This window comes from Trichomycterus rosablanca, chromosome 25 (genome assembly GCF_030014385.1).
Source record: "Trichomycterus rosablanca isolate fTriRos1 chromosome 25, fTriRos1.hap1, whole genome shotgun sequence".
Lineage (NCBI taxonomy): Eukaryota > Metazoa > Chordata > Actinopteri > Siluriformes > Trichomycteridae > Trichomycterus > Trichomycterus rosablanca.
The window spans coordinates 1,972,969-1,987,779 of record NC_086012.1 but is presented as its reverse complement, the minus strand read 5'-3'; the positions used below and the strand labels follow the sequence as shown (position 1 = coordinate 1,987,779).

Genomic DNA, 14,811 nt, shown 5'->3' with positions numbered 1-14,811 from the left:
AACCACTGGCCTACAGAATTCCTATAGAATTTACACTTTCATGCACTGGTACATCAGGGCAGACTCGAGACTTTAATCATTCCTGCAACTGAATTATAGGAATGCACGTTGTTGTGCAAAACAATTCATGTATTTGAGTTTCTTAATATGCTTTCTTAAAGTCTGCTTGTTCAAAAACATACGTGCAACTAGAGTAAATTTATGCTTAGAGATAAGTGAGTCTATTAACTCTACATACAGTAGGCCTAATATTGCTATTATTTCCATCAGCTCATTTTCTTTTCATTAGACTGACACTGGTACTGTTGACCAGAAGGGTTCTGGTGGAATCTATTCTCCTGTTGGGCCGAGAAAGAGAATATGAAGGAATGTTCTGAGGCAGAAGGGTAGGAATGTGGAGGTGAGGGTTAGAACGAGGGCACTGTGACTGGTAAACAGAGAGAGCTGGCTGATATGATGGACTGGACATTAGGGAGGCCAGATTGTGAGGGTTTGGACATGTGCAGAGGAGGGATGAGGACGGAGCCGAAAGGCAGGAGGATCAGAGGAGGTTTATGGGTGCAGTGAGGGAGTTCATGCAGGTGGTTTGTGTAACAGGAAAATGTTCAGGACGAATAATCCGCTGTGGCGACCCCTATCGGGAGCAGCTTGCAACAACACTGACTATATAAACCTCTAATGTAACTTGATTATTTTGCTGTTTATGAATAATTAACCTCTTAATTGTTTCTTGTATTTTATTTATTTAAGCATGTAGTTGCTTAAGGAAATTTTATCATCAGTTTAGCTCATCTTTAGAAGACAAAGCAGTTATCAAAGATTGAATGAAAATTAGCGACCATTTAAACCTCATTTTCAGGCTCTGGTGGATTTAAATAGTTTATTTGGCTGTTAAAAGACTGCAGGTACAAAGTCCCGCTAATTATTTTAAAACCAAAACTAGCCCTATTTATATGGGCACAAAGACATAATAGAACTTGAGTAAATTTAAGTGAATTTGACTTATTCAGTCACAGAGACCAGATGTAGAAATAATTAAACTCCACACAAACAAATACCCTACAAACGTTTGTACCCTTTTACTTTAACTTCACATTTGCTTTGATGATTCTTGAAGAGTTTCCCAAAAAGTATTATTAAGAACAATCGAATGGTTTTCTTCCCTAACGGTGATCCTCCAACAGGAAACGTCTGGCGATGATTCAACGGTGAGAATCTTTTGATCAAACTGTATTTTAGGAGCTGCTTTGTGTTGACAAGTAGTTGTGGGCTTCCTGCATGCCAAGCAGTTGGCAAGAGATTTGTTTACATGTTACTGAAGAAACTGGCACCAGACACAAAAGAAGATGGAAGGTTTTACAGCCAAGTGAGAGATTTTATCTGCAGCAGCTTGTCGTCTTGACAGCCACTGGCTTTTTATTTAGTTTTGTGATGCGTTCAGCATACAGATCAGTCAAACTATTAAAATATTGAAACGTATTCAAGTATCTACTAGGCAAAACATTAAAACATCTAAAATAAAAGAATTCAGTCTAATAAATTAACTCATCCCTGTTACTCAGTGTACTACGCTACATTTTAGTTTAGTGTTAAATCAAGTGTTTAATTCCAGCTTTAAGAAGTAAAAGTCCTGCCAGCGTGTTCTACCACCCAGATCATTTTACTACATGCCGTAAGCAAATTGGCAAGGCCACGTAGCTGGAAAAAAATCCAGGTAAGTACTTTTACTTTCTAAACCAAAATTCTACCCTGGCAAATCTACTAATGCTCATGTGTTAAATGAGTTCAATGACCTACAGTATCTACTGCTAAAAAGTGTACTTCACATATTAAAATCACATCATTTAAATTCAAATGCCCTCCCAGTGTTTCTTTGCTGTTTCAGTCCAGTATTCAGCTTTCTGAAATGCACATTGAGGGTGAAAAAGTGCTGCTACACAATAAGAGGCTTGATTAAGATGGCTCAGTTATTCAGCTTCCACAGCCATGAGGTGAATAAAAAGTCCAGATGAGGAGAGAAGGTCCCCGCTTTGGTTGTACAAGGGTACATGTCGATATCCTGCAGAGGAATAAACGAACAGGTCAGCGTGCAAAACATCTCTCTTTCTCAAAGCCCAGTAAAAGCTACAGGTTTAATGAATAGAAGTGCTTACTGACTATTATGTGATTGTTTTTGTGGCTGTACGTGAAGCCATTAATGATCCAGTAAAATTAAAATACATCACGAGCGTCACAGAATTTAGAGTGTGTCTATGGGAACATGTGCTTATTATGTAAAGAGCTTTTGTAAGGTTACAACTGATGCTCTAATACATTTATTCCAAATGTCTTCAGTAGCAACCCTCCGGAGTTCTTTTATACTAAGCTCACATCTTTATAAAGATTGCCCTGTGCACAGGACTACAGTTATGCTAAAACAGAAAGGGCCTTCCCAAAACTGTTGCCACAACATGGTAAGCATATAACCTTTGTTATCTCTGTTATTAAATTGATTTGACACCTGACAGAGACTAAAACCCCCAAGTTAATAAATATAAGTGTCCACATATTTTTTACCAAATAAATTCAGGTGTTTAAGCCACATCCATTCCCAAAAGGTTTTTAATAGACGTTTTTCAGAATGAAGGTGTAACAAACTGTCATTAATGTGCTTTTATTGCTAAACTAGGTTAATTTGCCTGCCATGACACACTGAGAATTAGAGTCATACAACTGCTGCAGTGCCCTTCTTTGCATAACAAAATGCATCCTGATGTATTCTAAAATGCAACAATGCATGAAATTACAAAAATGTAGTAATTACTTTTTCTGTTATAAATACACTTAATTTCCATTGATGATATAGCGCTGAAGAAACAGTACAGTATCAGACATGTTAAGGTTTTTCTGCATGCTGTGAAGCACGGTGTAGGTGATGACTGACCGTTCTGTAGGCTGGCGAAGGGGAGCGTGCACTGGCCGATGAAGTCATTGCTGGATACGGCGTCGTAGTCCTCCACAACAAAGCGAACCAACACAAGTTCAGGCACGTTAATGTCAAACTTGAAATTCTCGTTCCACATCGGATTGAAGCCTTTGTTAAAGAAAGGGAATCTTTTATTCATGCTTTTGTCTGAATAATAGATCAGGTAAACAAAGCTGGACATTCTGATTAGAACAAGCTACAGATATCAGATCCTACAGTCAGTTCAGCGGTTTGAAGAATCATATTTATGTAAAAGCAGATTTTTTTATTTTAAGACCAAATTTAAAAACTGATCCCAGTTGTATTAGTGGAGCTCCTCAAGGAACAGGATTAGGTCAGTTTAAGTTCACGGTACACCCTTCTGACTAAGCATAGTTTGAAACTAGGTCAAAAGCTAAATTTATGATTGCATATATGATTATGATGCATTGCTGATGGGGACAAATGACATCATAAACTCATTAGTACCACACCCTCATTAGTACTGACAGGTAGAGAGGCCACACCCTCATTAGTACTGATAAATATAGAGGCCACACCTGCTTTACTGCATCTGTATCTATTATAAACAAAGACAACTCCCATATTTTGAATCTAATTTACTAAAATTATAATCAGACAATTAATTTTTGCCAAATTCTGTACAGATTCATGTCCTAAATGATACTGAAAACATGCAACTGTACCGTTGTTCTGAATGTGCTGCGTCTCTCCTTTGGCTGTGTCCGCCGGCACACCATGGATCTCCACTCGCACCAGAGGATCAACGATGGACAACTTCTGCTCGCTTATTTTGGGTAATTGCTGCGCTGAGATCACCTATCACCAAAAAACACACAAGATGGTAAAATCAGTGCGAGGGTATGATCAGGGTTGTTATTGAAAAATAGATTATTAAAAATATAGATACACAAATGAATAAATGGTCTAACAAAAAGAAGTGCTGCTGACCATCACATGGAGTTCAACGTGTTTGAGCCATGATCCTTTGGTGAGGGTGATGGGATCGAATTCAGTCTGGTGCTCTCTGAGGAAGGCCGGTTTCAGGACGTATCCACTCATTCCGTTCTGGTTGAAAAGACCTTGGTACAGATCCATCTCTGTGCTCGGCGTCTGGAAGTTAAGAGCGACTAGAGAGGAAAGAAATCGTACACATCACATTAACAAGCAGAAGATGTGGAGCAGAGTGGTGTTTCCTCCACCAGCTTCATTATTTCTAGCTTTTGACTACACATGACTACAGGGATTTACCACTATTCAGCCTCAAGAGATAGTTTAATGCTTAAAGTATGGTTGCCAGGTGTTGCCATTGTGCTGTGGCAAGATTTAGAATAAAGCGCAAGAGAAAAATCATTTCAGCAATGCGGAAATCTGGCAATAAAGAAAGCAATGCAGCTCGATTAAGCGGCTCCAAAAAGAAAAAACAGGGGACGACTTGTGGTCTGATGCCTCACCCTGCCATAGCACAGCTTAAACACCTGGCAACCCTACCTCCAACATTACGCCATGCTCTTACTGAATGGAGACCTCCAGAATCTAATAAGCTGTTTTGTTACATGACATTTAAATTTTACAAATATAATTACAAAACATTAAAGATTTTTTAAATGATTATTTATGTTAGATGTCAGTCTTACCAATCTGGCAACCTGCATTCCACAGAGGTACTGGGTCAAAGTTGGAGGAGTTGGTCCTCATTGCTCCTGATGGGTAAATTCTGCTCAGCTTGTCCGCATTATGGTGAATGAACTCATTTGCTGCACAAAATACCCCAAAAAACCCTAGATTAGCTCCAGATAATAAAATCAGAGCGCTGTATATGAAATTATTTCTTGTTCTTACCGAACTTCTCTGAAAAGTTCACTGCGTCCCCCTCTTTAAATGAGGACATTTCGTAAAAGCTCTGATTGTCCCGTGCATGATCAAATCCATGGAATGCAACGCTTTTGCAGTAGATGACGAGGTCTGAGAGCTCTTTGGCTGCTTTCAGCTTCTTCGACTTCTGAAAACAACAAATAATACAAATGAGTAACAATTCTAAAGTAGGATAATCACTATAAACTCACTATAAACACTGATTTACTAAGTGTGGTCGGAAAAGCCTTTCATGATAGGCCATAACTGGCCATTACAGCTTTGGGTTGTCCAAATCCCAGTATATTCCCCAAAGTTGCAATGGACCCCTGATGGTACCTGAATTTTCCTAAAGTTATCTCATAAAGCGATGCTCCCACCACCATATTTCACTGGAGATTGAAGGGCTGCATGTAAGATCTCAAGAACACCATAGAAGCAAAACAACTGACAGACCTATGTTTCACCAGACTTGTCTAAATGCTTATGATGTAATGTAACTGTTGTTCCTGCTGCTTTGTCAGTCCTGAAACCCTCTCAGCATGACTGCTAGCTGCTTTCTCTATCCCTTCCTTTCTTATTATTAATCTGGCAATACTGGAAAGCCCTGACATGATGTACATGACAAGACAAGACGATGTCAGTTTCTAATAACGTTAAGCATACCTTATTGTTTTGAGCGCTCCCCTCCTCATCATCATCGCGGCTATCCTCTTCTTCAGTCAGTGACTCTTCCTCCTCTCTGGCTGCCTGGTCTGAATAAAAGTCCTCCAGGTTCTTCAGGCACTTGCCTTTGATCAGGATCTTGCCCTTCAGTTCCTGAGGGACACACAAGGATCAACGCGGAGTTCGAAGCCAGACTGGTAGTTAAAACAAATGGCACCAGGCACCAGGGGAAAAAAACATACACAAATGAGCAGAAAACATCCTGATCTAAGTTTGACTTATCATTTAGAACAGGGGTGTCCAAACATTTGCATCTTTCTGTTGTACTACATTTAGACAGTCAGCAGTGGAATTTGAGACGTGTGTTTTTCAGAAATCCTCCCACTCGGATCTGTAATTCTGAGCCCTGGAGCCACACCTTGACCGAGGTGAGTAGAGCAAACAATAAAAAAGGCTACGATTACGTCTTCCACCTGCTATCACACCCCTGTGCTCATTTTGCACCCTTACATCAACCCAAACAGCACTCCTTTACCCCCCCCCTCCATTCAGTGTACTGAAATACTCTCATGCATGTGTATCAGGAGCAGGAATGGAGAGAAGCTGTGCACATTCCTCACATACTGCAGTCAAATCAGCAACGAAAAACACACTTTGTTTCAGCAAACCACAGAAACCTCCCACACCCCCAGTGTTCTTCCCTCCACTATATAGCCAAAAGTATGTGGACACCTGCTTAGGAGCATTATTATGGCATTGACCCTCCCTGCATATTTCAATCTGTGGTCATTTGCCTCCATTTATTCAAAACAGCATTTGAGAGGTCAAACACTGATGCTGGATGAGAAGGCTTCATTTGCAATCAGCATTCCAATTCATAAACATTCAGTGTGGCAGAGATCAGGACAAAAACAGATCAGGCTTGAAAAAATAAACAAAACTATTTAGTTCTGCCAGCACAGCTTCAGAGACCCAGGTTCAATCCCTGTTCTAAGTTACTGTCTGTATGGAGGTTGGCATATTCTCCTTCCGGATCTTAAAAACATTGAACATGAAAAAAGATTGAAAGGGTTAAAGTTCAGATTCTGTGATCGTAACTCACCTGTGGAGAGGGTAACACGGCAGGCATTTGCTCCCCGAGAGGCTTGGTGAGCAGGGCACTGCCCAGAATAGAGGTCATGTGTTGGGCCATTAGCTTTTGCTGGTCCATGCTGCAGTGGTTCTCTAAGGACAGGATCACTGGAAACTCCGATGTCTGAAAAGAAACAGAGGGTTGAGAAATGTTTCCAAATGTTATGTACACAAGATTTCAATAATTAATGTTTTGAGATCATTAATCAATCGGGATACAGTTTAGGGAAGGCCCTTTCCTGTTCCAGCATGACTGTGCCCTTGTGCACAAAGCAGCTCTATAAAAACATAAAGAAAAGCTCAGTTTAAAGAAACTCCAGCATCCTGACATCAGCCCCAATCAACAGCTTTGGAATGAACCAGAAAATCAACATCAGTGACCAGCTATAAATGCTGTCATTTTTTGACTGAATGGGTACAAATTCCCACAGACACACTTTAAGTAATAAGTCTTGTGAGAAGCCTTCTCAGATGAGCGCCTGTTGTTCTAGCTGAAAAGATCACATAGACGTCACTCTGTTGTAATAGCATTTGTTTTTTAAATGAGACGTCCGACAAGTTCATGGTCAGGTGTCAAAAAATGTTTTAAAAGAGTTTTTAAAGAGTCGGTCAAGAACTGCATGACAATCAATCAGACTGGACTGGGTATTTTTATTACAAAATATAGAATAGAATATAGAATGATATATAAATCAATTATATTTATTTATTTATTTAAAGAATAGAGTACGGTACAATGCACGGTTCTACAAAAGAGCTGCACAATGTCGCAGGTAAACAGGAAGCCGTCACTAAGCCAACAGACGAGTATCGAATACACGAGATGAAAAGAAACCACATACAGGACTGATCGAGTGAGCGAGTGAATACACTTTTGATGCGTCAACAGTCAAAGTAAAAAATGAAAGATGTTGAGTGTCTGTGCTTCAAGGAAACCAAATTAACTCGTAAAATAATATTTCAAAAAATGACAGTAAGGAGAAACTGTGGACAAAAATAAGTCTAGATTATAGACTGGCACAACATAACGTCATATTAGGCCTACAGTAATTATTTTAGGGCCGATTTTTTATAAAGTCGAGAGTAACGTCAGTTTTAGGGACATAACCTGCTGGTGTTAAAATGAGGGATGTGAGGGTTTGGTAAAATTTTACTTTTGTATCTGTTTCAGCAGCATCAGTTTGTTATTAGTATAAAAATGCTGAAACTGATCTGCAATAAAATGCATTTATTTAAAAGAAGGAACCAGACAGATTTAAGGAAAATCAACACTTCTGTTAAAGCAGAACTTGCAGTTTGTGGCAGTCTTGTCTATGACAGCCATCGTAGCACAACCTTTGGCCATAATATTTTGACTTCATCTCAAAATCATATTAACTTCATTCTCAAATTAGAAACTTAAATAGCAAAAAATATATATTTTACCAGTGACCCTAATACACTGTTGTTGGCACAGTGCTAACATGGTGGCTATAAATCTTTATAACACGGTAACTCCAGTACAAAACTACAGATTATTTTATACAAAACAGCCAGACAATTTTCATAGGGGTGGCCAGACTGAGACCATTGCTCACACAGGGGTGGCACAGAAACTGATACCTTTTTTATGTGGTCACTCACTCATTTACCTATACAGGCAGGAAGTGCCATGTAGAATTACATCACGGAAAATAATAAGCTTTTTTTTCTCTTCATTTTCTCTGACAAGTGAAAAAACTAAATACAGCCTATAACCTTAACATTATGAGGAAGAATTTCAAAGATATTCATTTGCAATACTTTATCATTTGGCTGCCAACTTGTGTGTAATGATGAGACTCATTTGAACCCCAGAACATGCTAGTGTGAATGAATGGAAAACAAATTTTAATTTTCTTTCAACAAAATGATACAGACTGACCAACACTATTAAGCCAAATCAGCATTGAAAATAGACTTTACTTTAAATAGCCTTCTACAATGCTGGAGCTTCTTAAAACGGAATATATTATTTTAAATAGAAGTGTTATTTAACTGCTATTAAATTGTTTTTCAACAAACTCCGCCCAATTAGGCAGATAACCGCCCAATCTGGCAACACTGGAACGCGCAGAGCCAGCAGGCGCCTTTACTCGTAGCTCGCCACAAATACTACTAATAGTAATAGTAGTACTAGTAGCACTAAGTAGTACTACTTCTGTAATTGTGTTGGTGGTTGACATTTATGTCGAGTGTATTACTGCACTGTTTTGGTGGAGAACTACTTCTTTGAGGTGCGCTGTTGAATTGCGTCCCTATGAGAACACCTGCGTGCAGAAATGCTTCCGCAAAAAAAGCTGCCGGCAAAGCGGTGATGGGGGGCCGGAGGGGTGGCCGAAGATTCATTTATGGTGGCCATGGCCACCACTGGCCACCCCCTGGCTCCGCCCCTGCTCACAAGTATCACCTGACTGACTACACAATAACCATCAATAAATGTCATCTTCTATCTATTTAAACTCGTAGTAAAATCAGGACCACACCTTGAAGGCATACTCCTTGATGGCTTGGATGGCATCCTTGAAGAGGATCTTGGAGGTCAGTGTGTATCCGTGGTAGATGACGGGTTCTCCGTCGGAACCGTCCCAGATGTCCAGCTCCAAACAGCGGCAGCCCTTCATCAGAGCTCTGTTAGGAAAGGTACACGATCACCAACTTTAGGTAAAAAAAGGTCATTATTTTAGGGTGGCACAGCAGTTCAGTATGTTAGCCCAGCACTAACGAGAGGTCCCTTTAGGGTATGGTTCCAATAGAATTGCCTCTTTGCCGCTGTAACAGTGACTCCTACTGTCTAGTCGTGGCAAAAAAACAAATACATGGACAGTAGTGTGGTCTGTGATCTTCCTGCTGAGCCGAAGCTCTTGGTAAGACTCTGCCCCTTGCAAAGGAGGCGTGTGTGCTAGACTGCGGCCTTCCTGGTGATTGAATGGAGGTGAATCCATGCAATCGTGTTTTAAAAGCTTGCAAAAAGCCCTCAGAAAAGTTACACAGTACAAAATCACACCAATATCTGTATCAAATTTGAAAAATGTGCTTAATCTCTTACCATCACCTAAAAGATCAATGACGTTTGTAGACAGTTTAAGATCTTTTAAATCGATTTGACAGGCGCTGATTACAGTGGAGCAAAAATCAAAGTACCATAAGTTCATAACATACTGAGCATGTTGACGCTTAATGTTTTGGATTATTCCTATACAGACGTGATGTTTGGTTGCTGACACACTTTTGTAATGCAGTTTATGTTTGGATTAGGTGTTACAGAATCAGTAGTTTGGAAGAAGCAGAGATTTTAGCTCAGACGTTCCTTGTTTTGTTTGTTTACACTACTGTGCACACACATACACACCTCTGATTAGCATGGGATGGGGATTTGCATGATGTTTTGCATGAAGATTGTTGCTAGTAGTAGAGATGAAGATAACGTAGGTTGTGTAAATATATTAAATAGCTTTAAAACGATAGAATCAGAGACTGCTTGGGTTCAGGGGAAATCACATACAGGCATAAATCTAATGCCAGGAAGGACACTGGGCTTGATTGTTAACACTGTTTTTTTGTACTGTACGTACCGTATGTAGCCCTCAGTGCTGCTGGGGCCTTTGAGCTGGTCTTTCATCAGGTAGGTGTTATGAGAGGAGGAGATGAAGTAGTGGTTTAGTGGTTGGTTCATGTCCTGGTAAATCGTCTTTCGAGCCGGGCTCATGATCAGAGCTTCAGGCTGGTTCAGGTACATCAGAAATCCGTCTTTCGTCATCAGCTGCTTTGCTTTGGCTGTTAAGGTGGAGGCAAGAAAAGCAAATTTATGCAAAGATGCGAGGCAGCATGACAGAAAAGCAAATGTGTTTCAGCCAGCAGATTTTAGGCTGTGTTTGTACTAAAAACAACGTTCCTGTAAAAAATGAAACCCACAATAACGAAAGTAAATACAGGCACACTGACGAACTTTTGACCCATTTCTTCTAGACCTTCATTAAACGTCACTATACACATCATTCTTTATTTTCAAATGTGTTTTGATGTTAAGCAATGTTTAAAAAGCAGAAAAGTCGATGAAAACAAAGCTTGAACTTTTTTCAACGTTCCCTTAATGTAAATCTGAGTTTATGAGAATGAAATGAGAAACCTCTTTTGACCATTCCTCCCATCAGACACAGCCAGTCATGTCTCTGCAGGAACCCAGCCGATCAATAGCACAGCTGAGATTCAAACTCGGTGGTGGTGTGTTAGTGCATTAGACCGCTGCGCCACCTCAGCATTCTTTAAATTGATTTTTAACTCAGCAGACAAACGAATTTTAACTCCAGATTATTTTAAATGTTTTAAAATAAATCAAAGTTTTGTTAAAAATCGTCCCTGTTTATTTCCAGGCAGCAACTCCCCTGCATCTCTGAGCTCACCCCACTTTAACATACTGCATTTATTCACCTGTTTCATCCAGCTCGTATTTCTCGATGAGCTGGACGGCGTGATCGAGGTCGACTTGCTCTTTCTGCTCCTTCTGCAGGAAGTCCAGCAGGTTAGCAGCACTCATCAGCCCCTTCGATTTTGCATATGCTCTGTAGATCACGTCGATTTCCTCCCGATCAGTCAAGATCTCGTAGAAATATTTAATTTCCTCGCCCTCTAGATAGCCACTCTTAGATTTATCACATTTCTGGAAAGAAAGAAGGAGACGTGAATAGATTTCATGACACACGGTCGTACAGAGAAGTGTGTAGATGTGTAGAGCGGCATTTTGGCTAATGGAACTTTAAAGCCATTTCTGGGAAGAAAAGTATAAGAAAACAATCTGATAATGATGTACCTCTTAAAATATAGTAACAGATTACCTCATAGAGCAGCTTGACGTAGTCATCGTCCACCTCTATATTGATGCTGTCCAGGAAGCTCTTCAGCTCTTTGGGACTGAACTTTTTGTCACAGTTTAGATCGGCTTTGCGCAAACAGTTGAAGATCCAGCTGATGCTCTGATTTAGGGACAATAGCATCACACACAGAGGATTGTACAACATTTTCCTCGCTGTTTACAGGTTTGCCAGGCATGATGCTTTTACCATAATGATGTACATTGGATCATGCATGCAACCCTTCTTTCTCCAAACATGTCAACGTCTATATTACAGTCAGAGATTTTTTTAGTTTTTATCTAACGAGAGCACATTGTTTTAAAGATGGTTTGATATTTATAAATATGTGTATTTAAGCAGATAATCTGTGTGTGGATTTAGGGCACAGTTATGTGTACCGTGTTCTGGCTACACTCAAGTCTTCTTAAACAAGGCAACGTCTTTTAAAATGAATCTCAAGCTGCAGAATTTGGAGCTGATCCCTCATACCCACTAAAACTAATTTATAGACAGTTTAAAACTAAAAACTAGAGAGTCTGATTTCAGCCGGGCAGTGGTAGAATATGTGGCGGGTTGAATACTTTGTTAAGGATACTGCTCAGTTTGTTGCTGCTTGCTGAGCTTGCTCATGTTGGAGATGATCTTCTCCAGGCCTGATATCCAGTGTTTGGCGTCCTCCTCAGAGTTGGCGATCAGGTCGAGGTTTTTGCGTCGACCCTTGAACAGGATGGAGAAAGCTCTCGACTCCAGCATCTCCTCCGTGTACTTCCTGAGACCCTCGGTGTGCCGGCCTGACCGCACACACTCGATATCCTCTACAGAAACTGAAACAGATGAAATATTATGTGGTTAGAGCTAAATAATGACAACGTCCATTTATAATAATCCATATGGATTTAAAATAGGATTTCTAATCAGCTCATGGACAGGTGTCCACAAATCTTTGGCCACATATAGCACAGATAACGCCGCTGAACACACATGCAAGCAAACAAAGAGACCATTAATCTGATGTTTTGTTCTGGTCAAAGTCCAGATTTAAAGCCCATTAGGAACATCTGGTCTCACAGTGACCACAAATTAAGTGGTGATTTACATTAAACACAGAGCAACACTGACGCATCAACGTGTAAAAAAAAGCTACTAGTATTCATTTGTTGTGACCTGTTGCTTTGGGTGTTACTTAATTTGGTGTCACCATGATTTATACACTATATAGCCAAAAGTATTCAGACACCTGACCATGAGCTTAGATGTCATCCCATTTAAAAAAAACAAATGCTATTAAAACAGAATGTGATCTTTTCAGCCACTCATCTAAGAAGGCTTTTCACAAGACATTGATGTATGTCTGTGGGAATTTGTGCCCATTCAGTCAAAGGATGACAGCATTTGTACAGCTGGGCACTGATGCTGGTCAAGAAACCCCTAATTGATGTTTTGTTTCATTCCTAAACTGCTGAATGGGGCTGAGGTCAGAGTGTACAGGCCACTGGAGTTTATTAAACCGAGCTTTTTCATTTCGTTATTGAGCTTGCTTTGCGCACAGGGGTTGTGTGTGGATTGTCGGCAAGGGGTACGGCTTTCCAAAAACACAGATGTGCCCTCGTGTTATTTGCAGCTTGCATCTCATACTGTTCCTGACTGGAATGGATAGAATGTAATAAAAAGTCCAGTGCAGCTGTATGATAATATGTGGCCTCCACAATAAATGAGCAAGAAAGTCATGGATAGTGCAACTTAAAACACACACCAAAAACAGTTTAATTTGAGGCTGAATAATGTGCTAATTATTATTGTGGACAGTCCACTGTCCACGTGCAGCAATGCACTGCAGGTTTAGAACTCCTGCTCTATTATCTAATGCTCTCCTGCAGAATTTAATTCTTCCCTATTATGTAGGGTCTCACATTGAAGGAATCATCGCCTCCAAATCCATCAGTACATCAAGAATGGATGCAGCCAGACTTGTATAAACAGTATAGATGTTATTTTAACACAGGGGGGTCTGCAGTGGACACTTGTTGAACTTACAGGTGTGTTTGGGTCGCAGGGTTTTTCTTGATTCATGCCATACGGTCTTGCAGTCCTCCTGCAGTTTGTAATATCTCGCTTTTCTCCATGAGCCTGAACGAACCTTCACCAGCTCTGCTCCTTTAAGCAGGTAACTCAAATCCGGGTCACTGTCCATACCTAAAAATCAGAACAATTAGAAGAAGGTGTGTGTTAGAACTAGGGCCACACCTGATCTGCAAATTCTTGACAATTAACCGAAAATAAAAAAACTAACTTGTTACTCAACTTGCTATACATACAAAAATACATTATGTATCCTACATAATGGTCAGTAGTAGGTCACCTAGGTCACAATAACAAGCTGCCATGCACTGGTCATTTAAATGTTGCCCAGTTTGCTATAATGTGGTTGGTTGCATGCTGCCCAAGTATATGCTAGCATATGCTTATCTCTTGTAGGTCACCCAAGTTGTTCAATGTTGAAAGCTGACAGGTCACCCAGGCCACATTCAGTATCAGAATCATTAAATGATTACACTGTAACCCATTTCTGATATTTTGTCCACCCTGTGGTCTACTTTACAATTTGTCTTAGACTGTTAATGCACAAGTCAAACTGGGTCTCTGGGACTCGATCTGGATTCTGGGACGTTTCTAATAAAAGCATCCTGAATTCTAAATTCCTCATGTTCAGTAGTAGTTGATACACTGTTTTGCTTCTCATTTGCAAGTTCAGTTCTGCTCAATTGTTTGCTATCAACCAGCCTCGCCCACTTTCATCTGCCAGCAGTGCAGAAACTACTTTCCTTTACCGAGTAAAAGTGTAGAATTTAAACACACTAGATCTACTAGTGTGTTTACTACTATTACTGTTGTAATAAATCCCTGGAAAACAAACAACTACACCTGTGAATGTGAATTAAACAAAACAAAGAAAGAAATCCCTGCACTAGCATTAGTCTGAGGTACAAACTGACTTGATTTATTTTGTCATCTTTTTACATCTTTAGTTTTAATAAACTCACTTATATTCATCTAACTGACTTCGTTTATTAAAAAAAATGTGTTACTGATATCAGTATGGCAATCGATATTACGATGACGGTGATTGACAATCGATGTATTGAGGAGCATTTAGTGTTGAATGAATGAGTGAATCATGCCTGCAAGAAGAAGTGAAACTTGCTGTATGATCATGTTATGAAATATTAACATCAAAACCAGTTTCATTTGAAACACACTTCAGAAGCAAAATAGCAGAATGTCATACTTAGATTGTGTATGATTACATGCAGTGAATGTATTTAG

General features: G+C 39.8%; 1 protein-coding gene across 2 annotated transcripts; it reads right to left on the bottom strand.

The window, feature by feature from the left end:
* Positions 1 to 1,367: 1,367 nt before the first annotated feature.
* On the bottom strand, positions 1,368 to 13,678 carry plcd1b (phospholipase C, delta 1b). 2 transcript variants are annotated; one of them, XM_062987209.1, is made up of 14 exons: positions 13,522 to 13,678; positions 12,083 to 12,311; positions 11,470 to 11,599; positions 11,066 to 11,294; positions 10,210 to 10,411; positions 9,121 to 9,265; positions 6,588 to 6,740; positions 5,486 to 5,638; positions 4,808 to 4,967; positions 4,603 to 4,722; positions 3,917 to 4,095; positions 3,652 to 3,784; positions 2,924 to 3,073; positions 1,368 to 2,059 (listed from the first exon to the last, which is right to left on the bottom strand). In XM_062987209.1, the coding sequence occupies exons 1-14, from the start codon at positions 13,676 to 13,678 to the stop codon at positions 1,968 to 1,970; spliced, it is 2,232 nt and encodes a 743-aa protein (XP_062843279.1). In that variant the 3' UTR covers positions 1,368 to 1,967. The 2 variants fall into 2 exon arrangements, with proteins under 2 accessions (XP_062843279.1, XP_062843280.1); XM_062987210.1 differs by having other exon boundaries at positions 4,808 to 4,964.
* Between the last annotated feature and the right edge of the window lie 1,133 nt (positions 13,679 to 14,811).

Excerpts from the sequence above, each read along its gene's own strand:
- plcd1b (XM_062987209.1), bottom strand. The coding sequence starts at position 13,678 with ATGGACAGTGACCCGGATTTGAGTTACCTGCTTAAAGGAGCAGAGCTG. Across the intron at positions 10,412-11,065 it reads ATACGAGCTGGATGAAACAG|CCAAAGCAAAGCAGCTGATG; the intron begins GTGAATAAATGC and ends CCACCTTAACAG. Across the intron at positions 6,741-9,120 it reads TCAAGGAGTATGCCTTCAAG|ACATCGGAGTTTCCAGTGAT; the intron begins GTGTGGTCCTGA and ends GTTTCTTTTCAG.